Genomic DNA, 18,645 nt, shown 5'->3' with positions numbered 1-18,645 from the left:
TGTATGAAAACACCGGAGCATGGCCATGTATAAAAGTATGTATGTATGTATGTATGTATATATGTATGTATGAAAACACCGGAGCATGGCCATGTATAAAAGTATGTATGTATGTATGTATGTATGAAAACACCGGAGCATGGCCATGTATGAAAGTATGTATGTATGTATGTATGTATGTATGTATGTATGTATGTATGTATGTATGAAAACACCGGAGCATGGCCATGTATGAAAGTATGTATGTATGTATGTATGTATGTATGTATGTATGTATGAAAACACCGGAGCATGGCCATGTATGAAAGTATGTATGTATGTATGTATGTATGTATGTATGTATGTATGTATGTATGTATGAAAACACCGGAGCATGGCCATGTATAAAAGTATGTATGTATGTATGTATGTACGTATGTATGTATGAAAACACCGGAGCATGGCCATGTATGAAAGTATGTATGTATGTATGTATGTATGTATGTATGAAAACACCGGAGCATGGCCATGTATGAAAGTATGTATGTATGTATGTATGTATGTATGTATGTATGTATGAAAACACCGGAGCATGGCCATTTATGAAAGTATGTATGTATGTATGTATGTATGTATGTATGTATGAAAACACCGGAGCATGGCCATGTATGAAAGTATGTATGTATGTATGTATGTATGAAAACACCGGAGCATGGCCATGTATGAAAGTATGTATGTATGTATGAAAACACCGGAGCATGGCCATGTATGAAAGTATGTATGTATGTATGTATGTATGAAAACACCGGAGCGTGGCCATGTATGAAAGTATGTATGTATGTATGTATGTATGTATGTATGTATGCATGAAAACACCGAAGCATGGCCAAGTATGAAAGTATGTATGTATGTATGTATGTATGTATGTATGTATGTACGTATGTATGTATGTATGTATGTATGAAAACACCGGAGCATGGCCATGTATGAAAGTATGTATGTATGTATGTATGAAAACACCGGAGCATGGCCATGTATGAAAGTATGTATGTATGTATGTATGTATGTATGTATGTATGTATGTATGTATGTATGTATGAAAACACCGGAGCATGGCCATGTATGAAAGTATGTATGTATGTATGTATGTATGTATGTATGTATGAAAACACCGGAGCATGGCCATGTATGAAAGTATGTATGTATGTATGTATGTATGAAAACACCGGAGTATGGCCATGTATGAAAGTATGTATGTATGTATGTATGAAAACACCGGAGCATGGCCATGTATGAAAGTATGTATCTATGTATGTATGAAAACACCGGAGCATGGCCATGTATGAAAATATGTATGTATGTATGTATGTATGTATGTATGTATGTATGTATGTATGAAAACACCGGAGCATGGCCATGTATGAAAGTATGTATGTATGTATGTATGTATGTATGAAAACACCGGAGCATGGCCATGTATGAAAGTATGTATGTATGTATGTATGTATGTATGTATGTATGTATGTATGAATGAAAACACCGGAGCATGGCCATGTATGAAAGTATGTATGTATGTATGTATGTATGAAAACACCGGAGCATGGCCATGTATAAAAGTATGTATGTATGTATGTATGTATGTATGTAAGTATGTATGTATGTATGAAAACACCGGAGCATGGCCATGTATAAAAGTATGTATGTATGTATGTATGTATGTATGAAAACACCGGAGCATGGCCATGTATGAAAGTATGTATGTATGTATGTATGTATGTATGTATGAAAACACCGGAGCATGGCCATGTATGAAAGTATGTATGTATGTATGTATGTATGTATGTATGTATGAAAACACCGGAGCATGGCCATGTATGTATGTATGTATGTATGTATGAAAACATCGGAGCATGGCCATGTATAAAAGTATGTATGTATGTATGTATGTATGTATGTATGAAATCACCGGAGCATGGCCATGTATGAAAGTATGTATGTATGTATGTATGTATGTATGTATGTATGTATGTATGAAAACACCGGAGCATGGCCATGTATGAAAGTATGTATGTATGTATGTATGTATGTATGTATGTATGTATGTATGTATGAAAGCACCGGAGCATGGCCATGTATGAAAGTATGTATGTATGTATGTATGTATGTATGTATGAAAACACCGGAGCATGGCCATGTATGAAAGTATGTATGTATGTATGTATGTATGAAAACACCGGAGCATGGCCATGTATGAAAGTATGTATGTATGTATGAAAACACCGGAGCATGGCCATGTATGAAAGTATGTATGTATGTATGTATGTATGAAAACACCGGAGCATGGCCATGTATGAAAGTATGTATGTATGTATGTATGTATGTATGTATGAAAAATCCGGAGCATGGCCATGTATGAAAGTATGTATGTATGTATGTATGTATGTATGAAAACACCGGAGCATGGCCATGTATGAAAGTATGTATGTATGTATGTATGTATGAAAACACCGGAGCATGGCCATGTATGAAAGTATGTATGTATGTATGAAAACACCGGAGCATGGCCATGTATGAAAGTATGTATGTATGTATGTATGTATGAAAACACCGGAGCATGGCCATGTATGAAAGTATGTATGTATGTATGTATGTATGTATGAAAAATCCGGAGCATGGCCATGTATGAAAGTATGTATGTATGTATGTATGTATGTATGAAAACACCGGAGCATGGCCATGTATGAAAGTATGTATGTATGTATGTATGTATGTATGAAAACACCGGAGCATGGCCATGTATGAAAGTATGTATGTATGTATGTATGTATGTATGAAAACACCGGAGCATGGCCATGTATGAAAGTATGTATGTATGTATGTATGTATGTATGTATGTATGTATGAAAACACCGGAGCATGGCCATGTATGAAAGTATGTATGTATATATGTATGAAAACACCGGAGCATGGCCATGTATGAAAGTATGTATGTATGTATGTATGTATGTATGTATGTATGTATGCATGTATGTATGTATGTATGAAAACACTGGAGCATGGCCATGTTTGAAAGTATGTATGTATGTATGTATGTATGTATGTATGTATGTATGTATGTATGTATGAAAACACCAGAGCATGGCCATGTATGAAAGTATGTATGTATGTATGTATGTATGTATGTATGTATGTATGTATGTATGAAAACACCGGAGCATGGCCATGTATGAAAGTATGTATGTATGTATGTATTTATGTATGTATGAAAACACCAGAGCATGGCCATGTATGAAAGTATGTATGTATGTATGTATGTATGTATGTATGTATGAAAACACCGGAGCATGGCCATGTATGAAAGTATGTATGTATGTATGTATGTATGTATGAAAACACCGGAGCATGGCCATGTATGAAAGTATGTATGTATGTATGTATGTATGAAAACACCGGAGCATGGCCATGTATGAAAGTATGTATGTATGTATGAAAACACCAGAGCATGGCCATGTATGAAAGTATGTATGTATGTATGTATGTATGTATGTATGAAAACACCGGAGCATGGCCATGTATGAAAGTATGTATGTATGTATGTATGTATGTATGTATGCATGAAAACACCGAAGCATGGCCATGTATGAAAGTATGTATGTATGTATGTATGTATGTATGTATGTATGTATGTATGAAAACACCGGAGCATGGCCATGTATGAAAGTATGTATGTATGTATGTATGAAAACACCGGAGCATGGCCATGTATGAAAGTATGTATGTATGTATGTATGTATGTATGTATGTATGTATGTATGTATGTATGAAAACACCGGAGCATGGCCATGTATGAAAGTATGTATGTATGTATGTATGTATGTATGTATGTATGTATGTATGAAAACACCGGAGCATGGCCATGTATGAAAGTATGTATGTATGTATGTATGTATGAAAACACCGGAGCATGGCCATGTATGAAAGTATGTATGTATGTATGTATGTATGCAAACACCGGAGCATGGCCATGTATGAAAGTATGTATTTATGTATGTATGTATGTATGTATGTATGAAAACACCGGAGCATGGCCAGGTATGAAAGTATGTATGTATGTATGTATGTATGTATGTATGAAAACACCGGAGCATGGCCATGTATGAAAGTATGTATGTATGTATGTATGTATGTATGTATGTATGAAAACATCGGAGCATGGCCATGTATAAAAGTATGTATGTATGTATGTATGTATGTATGTATGTATGTATGTATGTATGTATGTATGAAAACACCGGAGCATGGCCATGTATGAAAGTATGTATGTATGTATGTATGTATGTATGTATGAAAACACCGGAGCATGGCCATGTATGAAAGTATGTATGTATGTATGTATGTATGTATGTATGTATGTATGAAAACATCGGAGCATGGCCATGTATGAAAGTATGTATGTATGTATGTATGAAAACACCGGAGCATGGCCATGTATGAAAGTATGTATGTATGTATGTATGTATGAAAACACCGGAGCATGGCCATGTATGAAAGTATGTACGTATGTATGAAAACACCGGAGCATGGCCATGTATGAAAGTATGTATGTATGTATGTATGTATGAAAACACCGGAGTATGGCCATGTATGAAAGTATGTATGTATGTATGTATGTATGTATGAAAACACCGGAGCATGGCCATGTATGAAAGTATGTATGTATGTATGTATGTATGTATGAAAACACCGGAGCATGGCCATGTATGAAACTATGTATGTATGTATGTTTGTATGTATGAAAACACCGGAGCATGGCCATGTATGAAAGTATGTATGTATGTATGTATGTATGTATGAAAACACCGGAGCATGGCCATGTATGAAAGTATGTATGTATGTATGTATGTATGTATGTATGTATGTATGTATGTATGAAAACACCGGAGCATGGCCATGTATGAAAGTATGTATGTATGTATGTATGAAAACACCGGAGCATGGCCATGTATGAAAGTATGTATGTATGTATGTATGTATGTATGTATGCATGTATGTATGTATGTATGAAAACACCGGAGCATGGCCATGTATGAAAGTATGTATGTATGTATGTATGTATGTATGTATGTATGTATGTATGAAAACACCGGAGCATGGCCATGTATGAAAGTATGTATGTATGTATGTATGTATGTATGAAAACACCAGAGCATGGCCATGCATGAAAGTATGTATGTATGTATGTATTTATGTATGTATGAAAACACCAGAGCATGGCCATGTATGAAAGTATGTATGTATGTATGTATGTATGTATGTATGAAAACACCGGAGCATGGCCATGTATGAAAGTATGTATGTATGTATGTATGTATGTATGTATGAAAACACCGGAGCATGGCCATGTATGAAAGTATGTATGTATGTATGTATGTATGTATGTATGTATGTATGAAAACACCGGAGCATGGCCATGTATGAAAGTATGTATGTATGTATGTATGTATGTATGTATGTATGTATGTATGTATGTATGAAAACACCGGAGCATGGCCATGTATGAAAGTATGTATGTATGTATGAAAACACCGGAGCATGGCCATGTATGAAAGTATGTATGTACGTATGTATGTATGTATGTTTGTATGAAAACACCGGAGCATGGCCATGTATGAAAGTATGTATGTATGTATGTATATATGTATGAGTGAAAAGACCGGAGCATGGCCATGTATGAAAGTATGTTTGTATGTATGTATGTATGAAAACACCGCAGCATGGCCATGTATGAAAGTATGTATGTATGTATGTATGAAAACACCGGAGCATGGCCATGTATGAAAGTATGCATGTATGTATGTATGTATGAAAACAACGGAGCATGGCCATGTATGAAAGTATGTATGTTCGATGTATGTATGAAAACACCGGAGCATGGCCATGTATGAAAGTATGTATGTATGTATGTATGTATGTATGTATGTATGTATGTATGTATGTATGTATGTATGTATGAAAACACCGGAGCATGGCCATGTATGAAAGTATGTATGTATGTATGTATGTATGTATGTATGTATGTATGTATGTATGAAAACACCGGAGCATGGCCATGTATGAAAGTATGTATGTATGTATGTATGTATGTATGTATGTATGTACGTATGTATGAAAACACCGGAGCATGGCCATGTATGAAAGTATGTATGTATGTATGTATGTATGTATGTATGAGAACACCGGAGCATGGCCATGTATGAAAGTATGTATGTATGTATGTATGTATGTATGTATGTATGAAAACACCGGAGCATGGCCATGTATGAAAGTATGTATGTATGTATGTATGTATGTATGTATGAAAACACCGGAGCATGGCCATGTATGAAAGTATGTATGTATGTATGTATGTATGTATGAAAACACCGGAGCATGGCCATGTATGAAAGTATGTATGTATGTATGTATGTATGAAAACACCGGAGCATGGCCATGTATGAAAGTATGTATGTATGTATGTATGTATGAAAACACCGGAGCATGGCCATGTATGAAAGTATGTATGTATGTAGGTATGTATGAAAACACCGGAGCATGGCCATGTATGAAAGTATGTATGTATGTATGTATGTATGTATGTATGAAAACACCAGAGCATGTCCATGTATGTATGTATGTATGTATGTATGTATGTATAAAAATACTGGAGCATGGCCATGTATGTATGTATGTATGTATGAAAACACCAGAGCATGGTCATGTATGTATGTATGTATGTATGAAATAAGTAATTTTTGCTGTGTAAATTTTCATCTGCCAGACAACTACACATGATGCCAGCATATGACAGTTCCAGTTATTACCATTATTACTGATAAACAAAGATAGGATTAATGAAAAGTACCATCTTATTTTAAAATAGAATGGCTCTTTGAAGAAACACTCAAATGGATTCAGAAAATATTTTGCAAGTATAGTATTTATGGAGAACTGATGGATAATTTTATTTCAGTACAAGACCTGACTGATAACTAAACTTGAAATCGGGGAAGAGCTTTTAAAAAATACTTACTGCGTATCTTTATACTTGCTGAACTCATTTGTAAGCCAGATGTGAGCTTGAGCTTGGAATTTCCGTCACATGCAGCCGTAAATCCTTGACCTTCTTACTCGTCACTCATTAAACCTTCCATCATGGCACTTGTGGCAGCAAAAGCTATTAGTATGTTTTTCAAAATCTCATTCTTTAGTGCTGACCTTTATCCACTCCCCCTGCCCCCTTCTTTCTTGCACTCCAGTAAAACAGGCCTGGTGACCACAGCCTGGGACCGACTCTACTTCTTCACCCAGGGAGGGAACCTCATGTGTCAGCCGCGTGGGGCAGTGGCGGGCGGCATGGTCCTGGACCTGGACAACAGTTCCGTCATGGCTGTGGAGTGCGAGGACAGACGCTACTGTTTCCAGATAACGTCCCCCTCAGGCAAAACGTGTGTACGCTTGTCTGCATGTGAGAATAATATGCAAACACATATGAGATATCGGATGTGTTTGATTGAATTCTCTCCGTTCTCTTTTATTCCTCCAGATCAATGATTCTACAAGCTGAGAGCAAAAGGGAATATGAAGAAGTAAGTTTGAAAGAGCCAGTTGTTTGATCTTCTTTATTGATTTACCTCTTCACCCCAAAGTTACCTGCTGCTACAAGTATCCATCAGAGAACAATGAAGGAGCTGTCGAGACTCATTTGTCTGCTTTTCATATTTGGTTTTGTGCTTGGACACATCTGACTGGCCTGTCACAGCTGGTATCAGTCAAGTGATTTCAGGCGTCTTGAGGAAATCCTAATGTGGATCTCTGTGTTTCTCTCTCAGTGGATTTGCACTGTGAACAACATCTCCAGACAGATCTACCTGACTGACAACCCAGAGGTAAAGCACACTCCCACACACAGACGATCCAAATTAAAAAAAACACCTTAACTAAACTAAATATCTAAGAATTAGATGAACCTCCAACTCCTTTGTCAGAAGTATTTCATTGATCTTGGTATTTAGAACATAACCCATGTTATTTGATCAGGTAGTGAGAGCTATTTGTTGTTTGATGGAAACAGACCTGGAGATTGTTTAAACTGATTTAAAATAAAAAACACAATAATTAGAACATTCATTCTTTCTGCAGCGGAAAGGCTTCTGTTTTTCACACCATCATGTTGAACACTTGTAACAACATCATTACATTACAGTTGTTTCACGCAGTACAAATCATGGTAACAAGTAGGGTTAGGTATCTTTTTAAAAAATACAATACCAGTACTGTTAAAGTGATACCAATACTAATGGAGTACTTTATTCGATACCTATTTTCGAAGGTTCTTCTTTATGAAGAACGCTTGCGGTGATTGTCTGTGAGCAAAACCATATAAATAGTAATTGTTTTCTATGATTGACCAAAAGGCATGAAAGCAGGTATAGTTTGACTGGAGAAGTTTCGATACAACTTGGCACTGGGTTATTTCAATCATTATCTAAAAGATTCTGTGGACATGTTGGCGCCTTTAATTTTTAAATGTGCACCAAGAAATGACATCACAATTAGCAAAACAATTAACATTTTAGGCACAAAATTAATAATGGAGGGTTTAAACTGGTTAATGAGTTACACAGAATGTGAGGGACTTTCTCACTTTCTCTGTTTAAAAGACATAAAATGTAATGGCATTGTTCCAGTGTCTTTTGGTAGTTTTCCATAGAGTAAATAATGATGAAAGATCTTAGATAATAATCATGTTGTGTCACATGACTGTAGATCACATACTTGTCATCTGAGACTAGCATGTGTATTTGTGCAATGTTTAGAAACATGTACCCATTGTTCTGGTTTTATAATCGACTGACTTGCTGGTACAGAAATAATGCAGCGTTCCCGTTTGTTTTTGTTAGGCTGTGGCCATCCGACTGAACCAAACCGCCATCCAGGCTGTCACCCCCATCACCAGCTTTGAGAAGAGACCAGAAGGCTCGCCCAACCCTGACAGGTCAGACATGCTGCTTGTGTGAGGGTTTATTCATAACACTGCATACTGCATCCTCTGCTGAAGTTTCTGTTGAATATCTTATAGTGGCTTAAAATTTTCAAAACTAAGGACTAAGATGCACCATCCAATGTAAGCAGCACACGTTGGTATGTCCACTTCATTAGCTTCGTACCAACCTGACATAGAGAAACGTCACATGTAGTATTTAGTGTTTAATGTTAGCTATCACCCTTATACTGAAGGTCCAGCTTGATTTATGTGGGAACTACTTTCTTCCTACCACAGAAACAAAGGTGTTCCAAATCAAATTGGTCAAAACAAAGTTTGTGGATTATCTTGAGTAATAGGGGGTTATGATTTCTGGAAAGAGAAGTTGCTTTTGAGTTTTTTAAATGTATTTTTTTTAACACTCTGAGTCCCACAAGCTCCATTATATTTAAAAAGAAAACTCACCTTTTGAGGTGTGATTCTTCTGCATCAAAGTATTTTTTATGTTTGTGTTTTTTTTAGTTTCTGTGGGAATAAATAAACCATCCTTTTTTAAGATGAAAATGCAAACATGTCCTTTAAGTAGTGGGGTTTCCTTCTTTATAATACATCTTCATTCTGTGTGTCTCATTCCTGCAGAGCGAAGCCAGGAGGCATACATACTGCCGGTGGTTCCCAGAAGACAGGAGCTGCTCCGGAACCAGAGGACCTGATAGCCCCAGGGACACCCATTCAGTTTGACATCATGCTGCCGGCCTCTGAGTTTCAGGACCAGAACAGGGCTGGGGGGAGGTGAGTGGACAACCGAGGCAGGAAGTTTGTGTGGGTGTATGTTTGCTACAGACGGGCAGGAAAGAGATACTGGAGGGTGGTCACGCTAATTTCCTGAAAGTTGGCCTCATAGTGGTTATTACATGAAGCTGAACGCTTCATAATGACTCAATGCAGAGGTTTAATTGTTTTTTTTGCTGGTGTGTGTGCTCCCTTCCTGACAGACGCACAAATCCATTTGGGGAGACGGACGATGACTGTTCAATAGAAAGTGACGGTAACCTGTTTCCTCTTCTAAATGCAACTTAATGGTCCACTTTCTGTCTGCTGAGCACTGTTTGAGCTCAGAGTAACCTTGTTGTGTGTGCGTTATTGTCCCTTGAGTTCACTCACCCACGAGTGTTCCTGGGTTGTTTACCGTCCCTGAGCGTTTATGACGCTGACATGTTTGTGTGATGTTCGCATGTTTCTGCAGACTCCCTCCTGCAACAAGTTTTCGCCGTGCGCTTCCTGGGCTCCATGGCGGTGCGCTGTGGCAACAACCAGGAGGTCATCTATGAGGCCATGAGGCAGGTGCTGGCTGCCCGAGCCATCCACAACATCTTCAGGACCACAGAGTCCCACCTCATGGTCACCAGCAGTAACCTCAGGTAGGAATTATCACATATTTGTCAACTGCTACATGAATACCACTTCTCACGACACTGATACAGAAAATACAAATGAATGCTTTTATTATTTTTCTGACAAGAGTGCAGATGTTTGAATGTGGCCTATAGTTTAACAGGATCTGTCTCTTGGCTGATATTTTCCAACTGATTTTGGCCGATTGCTGATACCGATATACGCACATTTGTTTTCCACCTGACTGCAGAGAAAATCAAGTGTCTGCACGTCAGACACAACCTATTATTTTTGCTTTGTCAATACACTTCCTTTTAAAAAGTAAACAATAGAAAACTACTGCTGACACGGTTTCTTTTCACCGGTACCTATTTCTCTTCGTTGTTCACAGTGTCATTGTAATGATAGGGATTATGGATCTTACAATGGGCAATTAAGTTTGTAGAGTTGAAGGAATGTGATTTGGCTCCTCCTTGCATGACTGATGCTGAGCAATCATTGCAACTTCTGTTACTGTTGTTTCGGACACTCCAAATAACCTCCACTGGCGTCACATGCGCATAATTGAAGTGTCACGTTATTGGCCTGTCATATCGACAGAAGTGTTCGTTCTGGGCGGATAAGATATTTCATTTTGTTGCCTTTATCAGCTGATACTGATGATGTGCCCATAATATCCTGCATCCCTAATCTTCATAGTGCTGTTGGTGTTTTCTCTGCAGTCTTGTTGGTCTTCTTGCCCTGTGGAGAAACTGCTATCCTGTTGTTGTTGTAATATTAATAATGATATAATCTTACAATAATTTTGACTTGTCTGCTGCACAGCCTTATAATTTTCCTGCTACAAGTGAGAAATGAATTTAATTTGTGGTTAAAATCTGTCTATAACGTCAATTAACTATATTAAAACTCTGTTGGAGGCTACAGGAGATCAGGAATGTACAGCTGCGATCAAGGTCCAAACCAGACTATCACACTGTTTAACGCAACAGGGAAACATTATATTTAAACGTCTTACAAATTGTCTTATTAAAGGTCTTTACACACTAACAGTGACATGAAACTGTGAATAATTCAGAGGCAAAATTTCAACGTGTCTAACAATGCAAACGAAGTGCGACACAATTTTGCCAAAAAATTATTAATCTTCTAAAAAGAAATCTTCCCACGGCAATAAATATGTAATCAACATCGAGTGAAAACATGACCTGGGGCTCCTTTTACTTATAAAAGGAAGAAGAAAAAGATAAACACCTCACACTGAGAAAGAGAAGAGAATTTGGTCAGTTTCACTGCCGTAACACAATCGGTTCAGGACGATTTTTCAGGATGACACCAAGTTTGAAGAAGCAGAGAAGTGACTTCAGCTGAATGACCCAGAGCAGTGGTTAGCTGTAGGTAAAATCATCATGTGATTTGTAAACAGTTCCAGCAGTTCATATATTCTTCGACAGGGTGGGTGGTTGCTTGCAAAAAGCACATCTTGTTCACAGTATTACAGTTTATCTAACTTGTATCTAGTTTCATGTCTTTGTATTGTGAAAGCCTGACCTCTAAAATTCAGTTTATACCAGTATTAATACTGAGTGTCCGCGTCTCGAGTAAGATTTTTTTTTTTGCACTTAACAGCCTTTTTAAACGTTGCCAGCAGTGCTGTACATGACTGCCTGAAGGCAACAAAAAGAAAAGACCTTAAAGCAAGAACCTTGTGGACAATGAAAACATGTTTTTTTTCACATTTATAAGAGTTTTCACCTTGTCTAAGTCTTGTATAGCTCACGACTATCAGAAAAGAGACGAGAGCTCCCTCACAAAAACAAAGCTGAGGTATGCCAGCACTGTTTTCATTTTCTTGTAAAAGTCTTTTATTTTGTCTTCACAATAGGTTGATTGACCCTCAGACTCAAGTTACAAGAATAAGCGTAAGTTTGACAAAAGATCAAGTCAATATTTACACAATGTTTTTTTTCTCTTTGTAATTATTGACAGGTTAAGCGGTTCAGTCATGTTGACTGTAGTTCACCTCCTATCACATTTTTGAAAATCTTTTTCTTCCCTCAACACTCCTCATTCCTAGTTCCAGCTTGGAGAGGTGTGCCAGTTTGCAGCCCACCAAGAGAACGGGAGGCTGATGGGATTCGTGGTCGAGGCCAGAGACTGGAGTGATGGAGACGAGGAGGGAGAGCCTTCGTTCAGCGCCTTCGTCTTTGAAAGCAACACAGAGGGCGAAAAGGTCAATACACCGATCACTGACAGTTTTTTTTCCCAAGGAGGAGAAACATCTCAACTGATAGACAAACGTATACTCAAGTTTATCTTTTTGTCTTCGTTCACAGATATGTTACACCATCAGCTTGGCAAAGGACATTACAGAAGCTAAAAAGGTATCATCATCAAGGAAGCGTCTAGAAGGCAGTTATTGCATTTAAAGTCAAAACCCATTAATAGATTTAGTTATTGATTTTAAAAGGCATAAACAAGAAAATTAGTTAAATAAACTGGCTGTTTTATTGGCAAAGGAAGATGATAGCCTCTCATGGTGTAGCCCTCCCATAGGAGGGAAATTTATTACCTTTTCTGTTAAACAGTCACTGATGCCACTTAATTCAAGGGATTCATCCGTGAAAAAAGAGATCTCCTTTTTTATTTATTTTCTGAAATCATGTTTTTATGTGCAGTTCCCAAGAATGGTGATTATCTGTTTTTTATTGCAAATGAACTCAAATGTTTCTTTGTAAACATACAGTGCCTATTTAAACACAATACTACATCTTATCAGTCTCCCTGTAGATAACCTTTATGAAAAAAAACTTAAAACTCAGCTTTTCAAGGTTTCATCAAGAAACTTTTCATATATTTTACCTCATCCACAGTACTTGGCATTTATATATGATTTATTTTTCCTCCTCTCTAAAATTCTTTCTGCTAGGTTTTTTTTAATGTTCTCTAGAGTCTTGCATGTCTTTATTTGTATTTTTCAGAGCTCATTTTATTGCAACCTGCAACCTTCTTTTGTCTATAGCCCAGAAATATTAAGTTTACTGTCATAGAGGAGTAAAGAAAGCAGAAAACATTCACATTAAACTGGCCATCAGTTCATTGTTGACTCAAATCAGTTATCAAAATAGTTCATAATCATTAATGAAATAATCGTTTCAGCTCTGATATGCTTTATAAACAAAGATTTTTTTTCTAGGCTTTGTATTTCCACAACATTGAATCAAAAGTAGCTTTTTCAGTGGCTGAACAACAGAAAAAGATTCAAAGTGAAAACTAAAATCTCTACAAAGTGGCGATATTAATAAAGATAAATAGGAACATGATGACAAGAGGGGGTTTGTTAAAAATGTTGACCAGTTTTGATAATCAAAAAATAAACTAAATTCTTACTCAGCTGGACTTTGGTTTTTTTTTATAAGGACCCGGAGGCCTTGGCCCAGCTGATGAAGAACATGCCTCTAACCAATGATGGCAAATTCCTGCTGCTGGAACCTGAGACGGGCGACTCGAGCGACGGAGCAGGACAAGAAGACCTGGAATCTGAGGCCTAGTCCCTGTTAGGACAAAAAAAAAAGAAAAAGAAAATAACCAAGACCAGGGCCACGGTTCGACTTTTGCCCAGGAGAGAAGGCTTTCTCTGGATGAAGGCATCATCATGAACCCCCCCCAGCCCTGACTCTGGTACTGTAACACCCATATTAGAGAGTGTAGTTCGCTTCTATTCACCCTGTGTTACTAAATCTCCAGTTTTGTCATGAAAGCAGGAGACTTTAACAGGGGGACCAAAAAGCACGTCTCATGGGCGCTCCATTAGATCTGCTTTTCTGCGGTCAGACTGTAGCATGGGTCTTTGGATTTGGAATTGTTTTTACACAACTGTCGGTGGTACTTACATCAAAAGGGACACTATATACGTAGGTATTGATTGTGTTTCATTGTTTTCTAATATCCCCAGGCCTCTAACAGAAGGTGGTGAATCATCTGCTTCACTTTAGGTTTACATAGTTTGGAGTCGGTTTGGAGAGTTTGTTCCTTTACGTTGTTTTAACTTGTATGTAAGGCTCTTATGCAACTACTTTGTGTTTATTTCTTGTTTGTTCGTGTACAAAAAGTTCTTGCACTTCCGAGGTTTAACATTTGATTGCTACAGAATGCACTAATCAGGATTCTAGACTTTGAAGACAATGAAGGACTTAAAATCATCTCCCTCCTTTTATCTGCAGAGCAGTGACTGTTGCATTGTCTTGAAGCAGTGGACATAACTGGCATGAGTGACACCACATGATGTTACACAGACATGGCATCCTGACTATCTTAAGCATTCCTGCTAAACTGAATTGATTTTACATTGCACTACAGTACCTGCGCAAAGCAGGTTTTAAAATGATCCGCCCTGTACGCGAGGTCCTCCTTGAGCAGCTCAAATAGTCTTAAGTAGAAACCCCAACTCCAAAAATATTTGGACATTGTATAAAATGTAAAGAAAACTGAATGCAATGATTTGCAAAAAAATTTTAACTACAAGACAAGATATTTAATATTCAAACTGATTCCTTTTATTGTTTTTTATAAATATACACTCAATCTGAATTCAATGCCTGCAACATTTTCCAAAAAAGTTGGGACAGGGCCATGTTTACTCCTGTGGCACATCATGTTTTCTTTTAACAACATGAAGTGTTTGGTATCTGAAGACACTAATTGTTTAAGTTCTGAAGGTGAAATTCTCTCTCATTCTTGCTTGATATATGACTTCAGGTGCTCAACAGTCCAGGGTCTCTTTTGTCATATTGTTTGCTTCATAATGCACCAAACATTTTAAATGGCAGACAGGTCTGGACTGCAGGCAGGTCAGTTTAGTACCTGAACTCTTACTATGAAACCATGGTGTTGTAACGTGTGCACGATGTGTCTTGGCATTGTCTTGCTAAAAATAGGCAGGGGCATTTCTGAAAAAGAGGCTGTCCAGTTGGCAGCATATGTTGCTCCAAAACCTGTACCTCTCAGCATTAATGGGGCCTTCACAGATGTGACAGTTACCCCTTGATGTCATGGGCACTAACACACCTCCATCCCATCACAGATGTTGGCTTTTTGAGATAGTGCTGGTGGGGTCACAACGCCTGTGGCGTCTGAAAAAAACCACAAAAAGACCACAGCACACCACATTGCATTAGTCCATCTCAGATGAGCTTGGGGCCCAGAGAAGTCTGCAGTGTTTCTGGATGTTGTTGATATATGGCTTTCATTTTGCATGGTCTTAAGTCTTAACTTGCATTTGTAGATGCAGCGACAAACTGTTTAATGACAACAGTTTCCTGAGGACATGTAGTATCCTTTATACAACTATGTGGTTTTTAATGCAGTGCCGCCTGAGGTGTCAAAGGCCACAGGCATTAAATGTTGGTTCTTGGCCTGTCCTCTTACGTGCAGAATTTTTTTTCAGATTCTTTGAATCTTTTAATGATTCAATGATGAATTCCTTGCAGTTCTGGGTTGAGAAACAGCGTTTGCAATTTGAATATTAAATATCTTGTCTTTTCTTATCGAAAAGTATTTAAGTCATTGTATTTGGTTTTTATACATTTACATAACATACCAACTTTTTTGGAATTGGCATTTGTATTTTGCATTCCATTTTTTGAAAGCCTGTGTAAATATGAGCCGTCAGAGTGTCTATATGATGTTTAATCAGAGTTGGCTGCATAAAAAGCTTTCAGATTCAATACACTACAACTGAGGTGCATGATTAAATAATATTGTTCTTTCTCAGTCCCTTTGCAGAAGATGAAAACCTCTAAATTGAGTACCAAGCTGTAAGACAAAAAATAATCACTGAAATGTTATGGTAACGCATGTAGGCAAACCAGTGGGGTATTATATGAATACTAATCAGGTCAGAAAAACGGAGACTAAAGCATATTGATCTGTGAAATTCTGCCTCCGCTCTGGATCCCACTGCAGTTTAGTTCCATTTCAGCCAATTTGAGCTGTAACACTAATCTCAATGGACATTGGAAGCCCATGGTGCACTGTGTGAATGTGACATGTTTGGTACTGTGTAATACAGACAAGGTCAAAACCACTGACTCGACGTTGATCGTGAAAGGTACATTGTGATGAGCGGTGTGTTTGCTTGTCTGCTTGCTTTTTCTACTCTACATCAGAGCTCTTGGCAGAAACGTGTTAAACAAGGATAAAGTGTGGATGTTTCATTTAGGACTGCCCGCTCTTCTGGTGAAATAATTAGTTATGATTATGTTTGATTGCTCGTGACCGTACTCATTGTAATCAAAGGAATTAACGAAATAGTTTGACACTGGGGAAAGATGCTCATTCGCTGCTGGGTGAAGACTTATGTTAGATGACATCTGTCAATTATGAAGCTACAGCCAGCAGACAGTTAGGAAACGGGGAAACTGCTAGCCTGGCTCTGTCAAGTGGTCTAAATATCATTAATTAAAGCGCTGGTAGGACATTTATTTTTGGTGTCATTAGGGAAGAAATTCCATAGTAACATCATCATAATTTGATTCAAGTGGTCTGAGACAAAACTAGACTTCTGCACACCCTCTTGACTCCGCTTTCAGCCTCTTAATGTGAGACTTTGGCCAGTTGATCGATGCCATGGCGTTCGTATTGACGACTGGTAAAGATGCATTATGGCAAACAGTAGGGAATAACTTTTGAAGGGGGACAGTGTTGTGTCCGTGGAGTGAACAAGCCTCTTATTCTGCTGTTAGACAGTGTCACAGCTGCCTCTGAAGCCTGGGGTGTTCTGCCCTGGGGCTGCAAAGCGCTGGAGGCACGTATTTGAGAGTTGCAGAGGTCTTGGCGAGCCTCACTGTGTGGGTTCGGTGGGAGGGGTTTACAGAGTGATACAGGTGGAAGGTTTTGCATTGTCTATGTTCAATTGTTTACTCTTTATATATCGTTTTATTTTATCCATACAAAAACAAATTGTAAAAAGAACAATTTATTGTTTCATAGATGGTATATTTCCTGGCTACAATCAATAACTACCTGGAGTCTCTGCTGAATGCCTGGGAACTGCTCAGAGCAAAGAAATAGTTTGACATATAACCCCCCCCCCCAGTCAAAGGTCATTTTTACCCTCAGGTTCTTGTGTGTTTTTGAACAAAGGAGATAACTCATGTAACTTCAGCTTTAGAGATGCTGGTAGGCGGATTTTGTTACCACTTGACAGTGCCAGGCTTTTTTCAGTCTTCATGCAAAGTTACCCGACTGCTGTGGCCTTGATATGAAAGGGGAAATTGGACACTTTTCTTGTGGATGTCCTGTCACTCTTGATGGTGAATGTAGTCAGTTGAAGCAATAACTCTGTGCAGCTGGACAGATTTTTTTCAGCTTGGATTTGTAGTCTCTGCTGTGGGGTAGCCAGGTGGCATGTAAGATAGGCATTTTCATCACTTAGTGCTAAGTGTTGGTTTTGACCAACAAAGTAATTCTACAGGCAATAGGGTGGTGATACACAGCAACGTAGGCATCAGAAGCGTGCACACAATGCATCCTGGTATATGTAAGCACTGCTTGCACAGCCCTGGAGCAGGAGAACTCAGTTTTCTCTGTCTGTATAGCACACACAGGAACTTCATGTCTCAGTTACTATATTTATTATGATCACTGACTGGGAATCCACATGAAAAGTGCCAAATTTTCCTTTTAAGGAACAAAGGAACAAAGTGAATAAGCACATTTCCCCAATTTTCAAACTGTTGCTTCAAGTCATGATGATGAACAGTTTCTCTTTATGTTGCCTGATGTAAATGGGTGTCAGCAGGTCCTCTCATGCTGTTTAAAATAAAAAAAATCTGTCCATCCAGCAGACTTGTAACCTCATTCTGCTGGTGCTGGTTGAGACGCTTCAATCACACCATTAATAAAACTACAGCGATGCATAAAAAAACGTGCAAACACAAGTCTGAGATTTTTTTTTCCCTGTTTGACCTACACAAGCTGGTGCCTGTTGTTGCTCTGATCGGAGAGACGAGTTTCTCCAACATTAGCATCCGCTCAAGAAACCAAATCCTCTTACTGTATGTGGCCTGCTGGAGCCCAGAACACGTCTTACAGCTGTGCTGCATAGTCTTGATATATTTGTGCTTTGTAAGTAATGCACTGTCAGGAAAACCTCTGGGTACTCATGGTGTAGTTTTAGTCATATAGCGAGGACTGCATTTTCTGCCCTCTCCCTCTTTGTGTAAATGGCTGAAGTTGACAGAATCCAC

The 18,645-nt window shown here is 38.1% G+C and overlaps 1 protein-coding gene across 2 annotated transcripts in view; it reads left to right on the top strand.

Annotated features, from left to right (window-relative positions):
* Positions 1-14,569, top strand: part of appl2 (adaptor protein, phosphotyrosine interaction, PH domain and leucine zipper containing 2) — a 29,856-nt gene extending 15,287 nt beyond the window's left edge. The window contains exons 11-21 of one of the 2 annotated variants that reach the window (XM_084734805.1): positions 7,275-7,463; positions 7,562-7,604; positions 7,848-7,904; positions 8,919-9,013; positions 9,641-9,793; positions 9,997-10,049; positions 10,248-10,422; positions 12,282-12,318; positions 12,474-12,629; positions 12,733-12,780; positions 13,816-14,569. In XM_084734805.1, the coding sequence (XP_084590931.1) occupies positions 7,275-7,463; positions 7,562-7,604; positions 7,848-7,904; positions 8,919-9,013; positions 9,641-9,793; positions 9,997-10,049; positions 10,248-10,422; positions 12,282-12,318; positions 12,474-12,629; positions 12,733-12,780; positions 13,816-13,947 (1,138 nt within the window). In that variant the 3' untranslated portion in view covers positions 13,948-14,569. Of the gene's footprint in view, positions 1-7,274; positions 7,464-7,561; positions 7,605-7,847; positions 7,905-8,918; positions 9,014-9,640; positions 9,794-9,996; positions 10,050-10,247; positions 10,423-12,281; positions 12,319-12,385; positions 12,630-12,732; positions 12,781-13,815 lie in introns of those variants that run through there. The other variant, XM_084734804.1, reaches the window with a different exon arrangement.
* The last annotated feature ends 4,076 nt before the right edge of the window (positions 14,570-18,645 follow it).

This window comes from Lutjanus erythropterus, chromosome 13, assembly GCF_056507025.1.
Source record: "Lutjanus erythropterus isolate fLutEry1 chromosome 13, fLutEry1.hap2, whole genome shotgun sequence".
Taxonomy (NCBI): domain Eukaryota; kingdom Metazoa; phylum Chordata; class Actinopteri; order Lutjaniformes; family Lutjanidae; genus Lutjanus; species Lutjanus erythropterus.
Note: the sequence above shows the minus strand (reverse complement) of the source record. Positions and strands in the feature narration are given on the sequence as shown.